The 12,702-nt window shown below is 39.6% G+C and overlaps 1 protein-coding gene across 1 annotated transcript in view; it reads right to left on the bottom strand.

Annotated features, from left to right (window-relative positions):
* Positions 1-12,702, bottom strand: part of CNTNAP4 (contactin associated protein family member 4) — a 242,690-nt gene that overhangs the window by 5,475 nt on the left and 224,513 nt on the right. Inside the window, exons 20-23 of the mRNA XM_081107966.1 lie at positions 12,539-12,672; positions 11,671-11,758; positions 1,435-1,653; positions 1,033-1,104 (exon numbers count right to left, since the gene is read on the bottom strand). Coding sequence (XP_080964092.1) covers positions 1,033-1,104; positions 1,435-1,653; positions 11,671-11,758; positions 12,539-12,672 — 513 coding nt within the window. The remainder of the gene's footprint in view (positions 1-1,032; positions 1,105-1,434; positions 1,654-11,670; positions 11,759-12,538; positions 12,673-12,702) is intronic.

Here is a 12,702-nt window from a genome sequence, read left to right as displayed (position 1 = left end):
TTTGCTTCTTACATGACTAATTGGGTATCCTATTTAGGTATCTTTAATTTATACACCATGAATTTGATAAAAGGAAAAGCAATGGGGGTGTGAATATCCTCACAAAAATCTGACCAGTATTATACTGCCTAAATAAAATCCTCATGACTTAAAGGAAGGTGATGTCTAGGTGAGTAAGGGCATAAAAAAGTAAAACCGAAGCTCACATAAGTTTCCCAGGTATATGAGTAATCAATTTATCTGGCAATGTAATGAAATAAATGTTTACTTTTTATGTTCATATGTGCAGAGTGTGGAAAAAAGGTGAGTCAGAAACATTTCAATAATCTGATTATAATGCCATTCTTAAAATCTTTAATCCTGAAGAAAAAATTTGGGGGGCTGGTATCGAAAAAAAATTATGTCTCAGAGAATATACTCTTTCATTGCTAGGAAGATATACTCAAACCTTTTTGTTAATTCTGCAATTTAAAAATGGTTCCTAGTTAAGATAACTAGGAACCATTTTAATTCAATTTACCTAAAATGTATACAAATGTAAATAAAAATATAATATTTATTGATGGTAGCATCTAAACAATGGAAATGTCTGTTTTATTAATCATTAAGGCAACATAAAATATATGCTTCTAATGTTAATCTCAGGTTTTCTCAACTCTACATAAACCCTTGCAGAAGCAGTGATATGTCCAAGAAGCCATCAAAAATGATACTTCTTAAAATATACACAGAATCACCTAGGGAATGTAGATGGCCATTTTCCAGCTAAATTATATTCCTTATTACAGTTTAGCAACTATTCTTTAAGTGTGGTGCTTCAGTAAAATGACCAATTATTTACGCTGAAAATCTCCAAGGAAGCTGGGAATTTAGGAATACTCCTCCATAAGACAATCCAGTAGGAATAATAAACCAGTCCCATGGGCCTCAGGATTCAGTGGCAAACACTGAAAGAGTTTCTAGAAGGCTAGAGATCCACCATTCCTAGTGATGATAAGAACCAAAGAAGAGCTCATTCATGCTTTCTATTACCTCCAATTACGGCAGAGTCACTTTTGATAGCATTAGCTAGGGGCTCTCTGTCATCTCTTGTTCCAGAATGATCTGCAGTAAAAGGACAAAAGGGGAAAAAAAGGAGGGGGTGATATATGCAAGTAAAAAGAATTTTGAAAATGTCATAAACGTTTTAAAGCAGAACAGAATGTAGGTCAATGTGGGATCTCTGTTATTTTAAACTTAAGAAATGTCAACTGTGATGTCCCGCATGCATAGGAAAGTGAGAATCTAGAGAGAAATGGGAAAGGGAACTGAAAGTTAAACGAAAGCAATTTTAAGAAACCATCTGGAGAATGTCGCATAACAGCAGCATCGGAAGTTTTTGAGGCAATGGACAAGCTGTGTTTGTGGCTGGGTAACGACACACACATATGCTACCTGCAAAGGAGTGCGTCCTTTCTCTGGATGTGGCGTCAGTGCCAGCCTGGGCCACGCAGCTGGACTCCGTCACGTGCCCTGAGACAGTGATGAGGGCGGAGCGGCTGGGGTGCAGAGCAGCCTTCAGAGGGGCCACGTGGCTGAGCTGCACTGCAGACAGGCAGCCCAGGAAGCCCTGCGCACCAGCCAGCGCCGTCTCCTGGTCAACCTCACTGTGCTCTGCAAAGACAAGGAAACAGCAGGATTAGCAGTGCAAGTAGGGAATGCTACGGTGGAATGTTCCAGGTCTGATAATGCAGCAGCTGTCTACGTATTTAGTCACTGCACACGTACACACACACACACACACACACACACACACAGTGACTAAATTCCCTTTTTTGGCCTTTATTTAAAAAGTCAGATCCATTAAGTCTTTTCACAATAACTGCTGAGCCTTTCCAGGTTAATGAAGGCAAGATTTTAGACATGGCTAATTACATATGACACACTCCCAGGAAATGATTAAAGCCTCCATAAGAATGGATTGGGATACAAACAGGTGAGGGTTCATGATGATGGTCTCACATAGCAGAGGTTAACCCCCAACTTCCCCCCCGCCACCCGCACTTTTTAGAGAGACTCCCTAATTGCTCATGGACAGCAGTGAGAACTTTCATGCCTTTCTTCCAGATTCAATGGCTGCCATCACTCAGACAGAAAGATCTGTGCGCCCCTGAAAACAGGTATACACTCCCCCAACTGAATGAGCATTGAGTTAATATGGGACTGTTGTGGAGCAGAGATTGGCTTGAATGCCAGAATATTCATTCATAATTTTACAGTGAAGAATAGATTTCTATTTTATGCTTGAAGAGCATGCATCTAAACAAGTGCAGTGTTAGAGTTCAAAGGTTATCAGACTGCAGTGGATCCATCCATCCAATACGCTCTCCCCTGCCCTGCACATATGGAGACATGGACCACATGCGCATTTTGGTCTCTCTTATTAAAAAATAACATAATAGACACTAAGTATTTATTGAGTGCTCGAAGGGATCTGCATGTGTGTGTGTGACCCTTGCAGTTGCCATGAGTATCTCATTCCAGTCATATAGAGGAGACACTTAGGCTCAGAATTTTAGGGATTTGCCTGAGATGACACAGCTGGTGTCATGTACTGGACTCCAGGCCTGTTGGACTTCCAACCACAGGCTTCTTTTATTCATGAACCACTTTCTGACAGACAGATTCTTTCCTTGGCTCTGCTCGTATCCTCTGCAGCACCTTTTATTTATTTTATTATTATTATTTTTGGCTTGAGAGCAGCTATTCTTGGAGTAACTCAGGGCAACTCAGTTCTGATTGAACTGTCTTATCATATCGGGGTTTCTGAAGGACACTTCCTTCTCCTCCCTTTTCATTCACATTTTATACCAAATGATAAAAATACTGATGGGATGTTTAGTATCATGAGCATCATTCGCTATAAAAAGAAAACGGTGCATTAGAGGGATGACATCATGTTCCCGTTGTGGCGGATACGGCATTCAGCTCCAGTCTGTCTAACTCCAGAGGCCAGGGCCTCACCGCCAGGCCCCCTGCCTCCCAGCACTGAGAGGGATCACTGCTGCTCACATGCTAGACTGCGCGCTCCACGAGTGTACCGGGGACCTCGGCGCCCAGCATCACGTCGGTACATGGGAGGCATTGCATCAATGTGTACAAACCAAAGAACGAACTTAGTCCCACCACATAGCAGTCATTCATTTGAATGGATAATACACTCAAACGCATATATTATTAGAAAGACAGCATTCTTGCCTTGGATTTTTTTATTTTGTTTTTTGTTTGTTTTATTTAACAAGAAATGAAAAGGAAATACTTTCATACAACATAACCAGAACAGTGTTTTTCCCATTTCTCTTATGCGGTTAAAAACTTAAATAAAATTTCTTCAGACCTTTAAAAAATCTTACCTTTTGAACCAAAGAAGAAAAAAAAAACTAAAGTAAATAGGTAAGATTCATTCCTTAATAAAAGTCTGACATGAGGTGACTTTTAAAAATTAAAAACATTTCTCCTATTACAAATTTTTGTATAAAAATTTTAAGCTATGGAAGTTAAAATGGAAAGTCAGACCATTACTATTTGTTGTTTAAGAGCTCCCTGCAATTCAAGCATCTTGCATTCCAGCAGGGGATACAGAAAATAAACAGAGAGAAAGGAACTAATGAAAATTTTGAAGAGTGATAATGCCAGGAACAAATAAATTAGAAACTGTGATGGGATGTATCTGGAACAGAACTTTATCTTAATGAATGAGGTGATTTTTTTTGGTGTCTATTTAAGGATACGTCTTTTCACAGACCTAGTCTTTTAGTAGTCTGTAGCTATTATTCTAGCAGCTTCTGGCTTTTTTACTTTTTTCTCCAAATTTGCAAGCTTCCCTGTGATTTAGGAATCTTTGTCAGATTGTTCCTAGGCCTGGACTGCCCTCATCTATTCTGGGCGCTTTAAATCTGTGGACACAAGGTTTTCTTTAGCGGAATATTTCATAGACGGTGCGTCCAACTACTGTTTCACCTCGGCCCCTTTAACTGCGTGGACTGCTGATTACTCACATTGAGTCTCCTCCGCTACTCTCTAAGCTATTTTACTGTGCCTCCTGATTTCTATCGTTTAGGACTTATTTTTGTGGGGGTCAAGTGTTTCATTCACTTTATCTTCCAGGTGATAAAGTCAAGCATCAACAAAGGACATTCTTTCCTGCTGAGTTTTTCAGTCTGGAATAATAAAAAAAAAAAGTTTTCATCCCTCAAGGTCTTTTTGTTGCTTTACTAGAATTTCCTTCAAGCTCTTACTACGTTTCATTCCGAATGCCATCTGTCTCCTGGAGTAGCTTTATGTTGATAGGGAATGATTCTGGTTGCTTTGGTTTTTCTCCCATTTCATAGCTGCTGAATCTTCTTAAGTAGAGGTTGTTTTTCTCATCTGCTCGTTGAATCACAGTCACTGGCTTCCTTAGATGGCTGATGCCCAGAGAAAATAGACGGGGCAGCCATCCATGTCAGTGAAACTGTGGACAAAGCACCCACCCAACTCGGGAGAGAGAGGAATTGGCCCACATTTCAGCTCACCCTCAGTAGGATTCAGGAAGCCCTCAAATTTCAGGTCATTCCCTTTTGGCAAAGAGGGGAAATGGGCACACTGATGTTTTCATGCTGACTTTCCCCCTGGGAGATTGAGAGATCTATGCCAGTCCAGATTTCCAAGTGGGAGGTGGGAATCCAAACAATTCAGGGTCTCTCCCCTGCCCCCCAGACGCTTGTAGGCCGACCCCCAGACTCTCTTCCAACCAGTCCCACCACACTTTCTCACCAGAAACCTCCAGGGTCCCCACTGCCTGTGGGCTGGACCAACACCTCCTTGTTTTGGGAGAGTCAGTGGGTTGCAATTAGAATTAGGAGTAAAGGGGAACTACAGGGACTTTGCAGCCATCTTCCCAGAATTAAGTCCAAACAAAATGAACAGCTATATTCAGATGCTCACAGCAGAGTTGGCCTTAGAAATACATAGCAACAGAGATCTGCATTGACCATGATGCTAACAAAGCCAATGAGCAAAAATATACATCCTTCCTATCATCTGACTGCTGACTTGCCAACACCACGTAAGGGTGAGAACAGGAAGGTGGGGGAATCGAAAACAGATGTCTCCTGCTTTACATAAACCCTGAAAGACAATCATGTTTGGCATGTTTCTGGTTATAAAAATACTCACGTGACTCAACTTCTGGGTAGCTTTGCCTATCAGAAAGTTAGCCTCAATTGTATTTTCCAATAAAATGCTTTGTTGAAGAGGAAATCTTTTAACAAAAGGTCTACTACGAAAATAGAGGACCAAGGAATTAAAATTTGTATGAAGCACCTTTTAATCACTGTTTCTGGAAAGGATATGGAGTTAAGTGGGAGAACAATTAGAAGGAGTGACTCATACAATTTCTTGTGGTTCTCATAACAAAACAAAACAAAACCAACAACAAAAACCACAACCAAAAAAAGATAAAACAAAACAAAAACCAATAAAACTCAGAAAGCGAATCTAAGTAGTTTGATCTCACGAGCAGCAAAAGGATCTCACCATCTTTACTCCATAAAGGTACAGATAAGCAAGGCTTGCCTGAAAACTGCAGTGAATCAAAGGAGAAGCAGGGCTGAGACCCTGCAGACTTTTATTTTTTTTTTACCATTTTATGCAATTACAACAAGGAGGCAACGACAACAACAAAAAAGAGTTAGTGGAAAAGTAAAATGGCAAGGCAGGCAGAAAAACCACATGGGGGAAGCAGCCGTGTTTCACAAAAGGTGTTTACTTGCCAACCACACCTGCTGCCCTGAGCTCTAACCTTGAAAACCTGATTAATATGGAAGCCATTTATTTCGATATTTAGATGTCTTCTTTTGTGCTTTCAGTACAACCTGTCTCATCTTAAGTGTCTTAGGACAAGACCTGCGAAATCGTCTAATTAAACTTTCTTATGGCTTCCCTTGGCTTTGAAGCAGGTTTTTCATGAAATATCTGAGAGTGAAGTTTGTTCTTAAAACTCTTCCGAGGAGATGAAGTAGACGTCCTCCTCCCTCTGACCACACACTTTATTTACATCTGGCCGGAGTCGCCACTGCAGAGACCTGAGTTACTTCCTGACTCTGCAGCCTCAGAAGAGATAAATGACCCCTATGGGTCATTGCCTCTAAATATACCAAAGCTACCACTCAGAGCAAGTAAAAACCATCTTCAGGCTTTTAGAAAACTCTGCTCACAGAAAAAACAAGCCATGAACAGAACTCATAACTTAATTTTACAATGAGTTTTGGATGGAAAGAGAAAGTGTAATGCAGCCCATAAATTATGGAAGAATATGCATAGGGCTGACTTGCTGCTCTTGGCCTTCCGCTGCCACCATGATGTGTTAGCACGTTTTGTTGGTGTTGGCCCTGCACCATTACCCATCTGTAATAAACAGTCACTGTAACTGCACTCCGCCTTCGAACAGCGATTTTTCAGTCATTTTACAATAGGTTAAATGGTATCATTATTCAAAATATGGGCATGAGAGGTTCTATGCAATTTCAAGTTTATGTAATGATCTTAACTGAGATTCTTTTTTTCACATGGCTAAACTGCAATCCAAAAAAAGCTTAAAAACTAGCAACAAAACTTTATACCTTTGCATTTCCTTTGGTTAATTACATCTTAGATCTCTCTCTCTCTCTCTCTCTCTCTCTCTCTCTCTCTCTCTCTTAAAATATATTTTTTATTGATTTCAGAGAGGAAGGGAGAGGAAGAGAGAAACATCAATGATGAAAGAATCATTGATTGGCTGCCTCCCGCACGCCCCGCACTGGGGACCGAGCCTGCAACCTGGGCATGTGCCCTTGACCGGAATTGAACCCAGGACCCTTCAGTCCACAGGCTGATGCTCCAGCCACTGAGCCAAACCAGCTAGGGCAAGAGATATCTCTTTTTATATAACTTTTGAGTAAACTGTTCTCCTAAAGGAGCTGATTGGGGAATCATCAGCTTTGGCATTGGTGCTTGGTACATTCTGAACGTGCTGAACGAGGAGCGACACCAGGCTGTCTGCCTATTCACAAAGAATGGAACTGCCCTCCCTTTGTCCTCCAGCACCAGGTTCTACAAATGAGGATGAGCGGCGGGAACACTTTTTTCACTCCAATCATCATTAACGACCATTACCAGCAGGTATCAAGCAGGGAGAGCAATTCTGATGTAACAATATCAAATTGTACTATGATGACAAGGAAACCATCTCTAACCCTCTATTCAGTGAACAGACAACACTAGCAGAATTCACTCATCTTATTCTGATGAGTTCTGCAGACCCTTAGACTGGCCTGTCCAGTACCACTTTGCTGTGGCTGTGCCCTCTCTCACCCCTGAGGTCCTGAATCCACACCCCTGCCAATCTCCCTCCCCTCCCCTGCTCTCTCCATCAATGCCTGTTCTTTAATAAATCCACTCACACAACAGTGTGAGTACCTGATCATGGCTTTATTTTTTACTTAATCATGGTGCAGGTACATTTTAAAGCATGTTAGTAATTAAAGAAATAAACAATCGCTTTCTCCTTTTTATTTTAGAGATTATTCTAGCGTTAACATACATAATTTGGGCTTTGTGACTACTTTCATCATTTGGCACTTTTGAGGTGTAAGTAGAGCTCTATGTTGTATGTTTGATGGCCAAATGAAGGCGACAGGGGTGTGTGAGCATGCTTGTCCCCCCCATCTGGAGTTACTTGTGATGATCTGTGACTCTGATAAACCCCAATGTCGACCTTATCATTTGCTCTATAATTAAAATCAGATGACATGTTTCGATGTCATGGGTGTTCTCTGGACTTGGACATGACACTTCTGACCTATGCTCATGCATCATAATGAGGAGAAATGGCCTTTTTCAGTTTCTAGGTCTGGGTAGTGCAGAATAATCCAGCTAACTCTGAAAAGGACCAACGCAGGATGAAGTCACATCATACACTAAAGAAGTCTATGACATTTTAATTGTTAAAATATTCAAAAATCAATGTGATGAATATAAACTATGATTTTAGGTAGTTTCTTACAAGAATGAAATCACACTATGTATTGAAGATAGTCTATGACATTTTAAATATTAAAATATTTAAAAATCAACCTGCTCACTTAAAAATGATTTTCAGTAGTTTTCTTACTTTGCTAGCTCTAAACTGTATGTCTCCCTTAAAACTTGCTTTTAAAGTAACCAGTCCATGATCTTAAGAGGCATTTCACAATATACAGGGTGGGGCAAAAGTAGGTTTACAGTTGTGAGTACACAAAACACAGTTTATTCTGATACTATTATTTATTATTTTATTATTTTCCATATAAATAACTATAAACCTACTTTTGCCCACCCTGTATTTACAAAGTCACAGTGCCCGTGGTTATCTAAGTCACCTTTTCCCCTTGCCTCTAGGCATGGCGGATGGTTTTACATAAAGGATTTCTGACACATTGAAAATTGTTCTCACAGCTCTTCAGTGAGACTGAGTAGATGCCCTTCCCTTGCTGACTGCACACTTTATTTACACTTGACCACACCTGCACTGTGGTGACCTGAGTGTGCTTCCTGGCTCATAGCCTCAGTAAAAGAGCAATGACCACTGGTCATCACCTCTAACATATGAATGCTACCAATCAGAATGAGAAAAAGTAACCAGCTTGTACCTATAATAAATCATAAAACTATTCTAACATATCAAAGCATCTGGGTACAGAATTCAGAGCTTAATTTTACAGTGAATTATGAATATGAAAAGCAAACTTAATGTACTATATTATTCATGACAGGAGGACCTGCTTGGCTAAAGCCTTGACTTTTCCACCATAGCTCGCAACTTAATACATTATTATTGCCAAAGTTAGTGAGCCTTTAAAAATTTGAAGTGTAATAGGAACTTAGTACAATTTGATATTTTTTCTTAAAATTTAACTTCCTTTCTCAATATCTGCTTCTAATATTTGTCAACATTGACAGTAATCCAAAATTACCCCTTAGTTCCTCCTGGATTTAAGAAATGAATACTGGAGAAAGTAAGAGTGGGAAAGTATTTTCTTCATTTCTGGGTTTCCATCTGAAATTGCAATGGATGGTCATATCCTTAAGTCTTTGGTTGACAATGGAGGCAAATGACAACTCCAAAGAAACAACTGGTTAATATTTATATTCTGCTCCCTTAAAAAATATTCAGAAATTATACAATGATACAAGTATTTTAATGTATTTTATTCTGGAGGGTGATTTGGAACTCTTTTATCTGAAGCAACATAGGGTATATTATATTCAATTAAATACAGAACAACACTTTGTATAATGATCATCTGTATGCCCACAAACCATGAGCTCTGTGGGGGCAGATGCAATGTTTACCTTGCTGTGTGACCTTCTTGCATTACACAACAGGGGATGACAAACTAGGAGTTAAACGAATCAGTGAGCCAAATGGGCTTTCAAAAAGGACAGCCATAGTTGATAAGCAGGGTCAGTAAGAATGTGCCTTGCAGACCTCCAACTAGAGGAGAGTAACTGACCAGGGGCCATGGCTGCAGGCTCTGAAACACATTGTCATGCTTGGGCCAAGGCCATGCTTCCCAGGGATTGTTCCCAGCCAATGGCTGGTCACAGCAGGGACTCTAAGGCAGGCCCCTTAGTGGAAAACATGGGACTCCTCTGATGGTTGACGGATTCCAGGGATCTCCAAAGGGTGTGCAATCTCTGTCAGACTGCACAGGAGTCCAGGATACTTCTGTCTAACTTTCCCTCCCGCCCCTTCATTTGGAGGCAGAATTGCATGACCATCGGATGGCAATGCTGGTCTTGGCCAACTTCCTCCCTATTTTCTTTCTCACAAGTGTTCCCTTAATAATACCCTCACATGGTTAAGTTTGTCTTTTCACCTGCTTCTTGGAGGACCTGGACTAACATAATGAGGAACTTCAAGATTGAGCAACTCTCTGGAAAATTAATAGTTCCATTTTAGCATCAATTTTACTATAATTTAATATACTGCATTAAAATATAATAATGTACTACATAACATTTTATTGTAATGTCATATACCACACTAAATTTGACCATAAATTATTAGTCTATTTGGAATTAGAAATGATTTGAACTCAGCATTAGTCCTCTGTCAAGATCCAAACCTTAGGTACACGTCAAATAAATTTTCTTATACTTGTAGGAGAATGAGTAGCAGTTCATTGCTGAATTTGGACTTTAATCTTATTTTTCAGCATGAGCAATATGCATTTGAATAATATGCTAATCTTGAATAAAAACATTAACATCTTTAATTCCATACTAATCTCCCCTATTTCTTTACAAAAAGAAAAATAAATATTTATATAATGAATGTTATTATTCTCCTTGGTTAATACAATCCTCCTCATAAAATGAAGATCAGTTTCTCAATAGTTTTATAATATATTTAATATATTTCTACTCACAAAAATATTTTAATCAGTAACGCAGGCATTAAATTTGAAGATGTAACTTCTTCAAAAATATGATTTTATCAACATTATGCATAATTGTTAGGATTTTCTACTTTGTATTTTACATTGTTACATAATGCCTCATCTCAGACCCTGCTACCCTGAGGAACACTTGAGCTGAAGATATGTTATATTCAATTGATTTTTTATTGCTATTGTTGAATTTATATAATTTACACTATGAAACGCATTTGGAATATTTCAGTTAAGCTTCCAACTATCTCAACAATACTTTGCACATATTTTTTATGTCCACTCTAGCACATTGGAAGAACACTGCAATCCATGATATTTCCCTAGTCTGGAGAGTAACAGCACACAATTGTGATACTCATCATGGTACTAAAAAGCCTATAAATATTTATAAACTTAACTAGGAATCTTCTCCAAGGCCAATATTTTGATCATTCACCCATAGGCTTAATCAAACATTCTCAATATTGTGAGATTATGTACAGGGAATGTAAGGAATGATTAATCAAGGTACAAATCATGAAAAAGGTAAAAAAAAAATTAAGTACATTTACTATCTTGGGTGAAATAGTTAGGTAACCTGTTCTTTCTTACTATTTGATTTCTTGTTTTGTTTTTTGTTTTGTTAATTCTCACTGGAGGATATTTTCCCATTGATTTTCAGAGAGAGTGGAAGGGATGGAGAGAATAAGGAGGGAAGAGAGAGAGGGAGGGAGGGGGAGAGGGAGAGAGACACATCAATTGGTTGCCTCCCGAACACTCCAGACCGGGCCCGGGATCGGGATCAAACCTATAACTCAAGCAGGTGCTCTTGACCTGGAATCAAACCCAAGACCCTTCGTGTGCACGCCAAGACTCTAACCACTTAGACACCCAGGCCAGGACTATTATTTGATATTTTTGAAATGTGAGAATACCTTGTTTCATTACGCCAGAGTGGCATTATAACATTATGAAGGAGAATGCTTGCTCACCCTATAGGTTCCTACTCAGAATTACACACACCTCTGAGAAAGTACACTTGCTGCCTTATAACTAAAATAAGGCCAGAGATTTTTGTGGGGGGGGAGGTGGGGGAATGATGAATTTGCAGTGGGGTGTGTGTGTGTGTTTGGAATATGACTCTTCTAATCCATGTCTATGCATCAGAATCAGAGGAAAGGTTGTTTCTTTTACTTACCTAAAATCCTGCCCAGTACAAGAGATTTGACTGCACTGAATTCTGTACCTGATGACAGGTGGACTTGCCTCCTTGCATTCTCGTCAATCTACAAAATTGTTATACGAGATGCCAAAATCCACATGGATGCCATTTTGTTGAGAAGAGGAGAGGAAGCAAAGGAAAAAAACAGCAACCCAAAAATGATAAAATAGGCAATGGTTAGTGTGGCCCCAAAGGTTAGCCATATATAAAATTGAATATTATTTTCTAAACTATTTCTATATTACCCTCAGATACCACTGCAGCCCATCTCCTATCCCCTTAATCGCTTTATTTTTCTCCACTATATGAGAAAGACAAAATTGAAAAGCCAACGTTGTTTTTGTTTTTACTTGAGTTTATTCGGCTAAGAAATTTTCCTCTATGCTGAAACATTAGTGCTTTTCTTCCAAAGCTGGTAGAATCCTTCCACTTTCTCTGCTGTGACTCACATTACTTTTATATTTACTGATGTTGCAGTAATTAATTTCAGTGCTAGAATTGTGGCTGCGTTTAGACCCCTCCGAAGCGAACGGGTTTCATCGGAGCAGCAACAGCCCCCCCCCCCAGTAGTGCACGATGATAAACTAGACAGTATTTCCCTCCTGAGCAGTAAAACAAATGCTGGAAGTTTGTATATTTAAGTATAAAATATTAATAATATCTTGGACAGAATCTTATCCCCCTTAAAGCACTCTGACCACACATTTGACGGTAGGGGCTGTGCACCAGCAGCCCTGAAAGGATGACTTTGTTTACTGCAGCCATTATCACATATCTGCTGTGGGTCCTTCATGCTGGCCAGTCCTAACTATAACCCTGGCCTCTCTAGGGTTGACTATGTTACCTCTACAAAGACCACTCCTTCTTCTCTGTTAATCTGGACGTGGTGAAGTTGCCCATCAGCCATGTTTTTGAAATCAAAGGTAACGACATCTGGTTCTTGATATCTATTCAGCTTGTACCTGACCTGCAAACTTCCTAAAGTGGGGAGGGAAATTATATTTCCAG

Source organism: Myotis nattereri, assembly GCF_964212035.1.
Source record: "Myotis nattereri genome assembly, chromosome: 15".
Classification (NCBI taxonomy): Eukaryota; Metazoa; Chordata; class Mammalia; order Chiroptera; family Vespertilionidae; genus Myotis; species Myotis nattereri.
The sequence above is the reverse complement of the archived record's forward strand: the minus strand, read 5'-3'. Positions and strand labels throughout refer to the sequence as shown.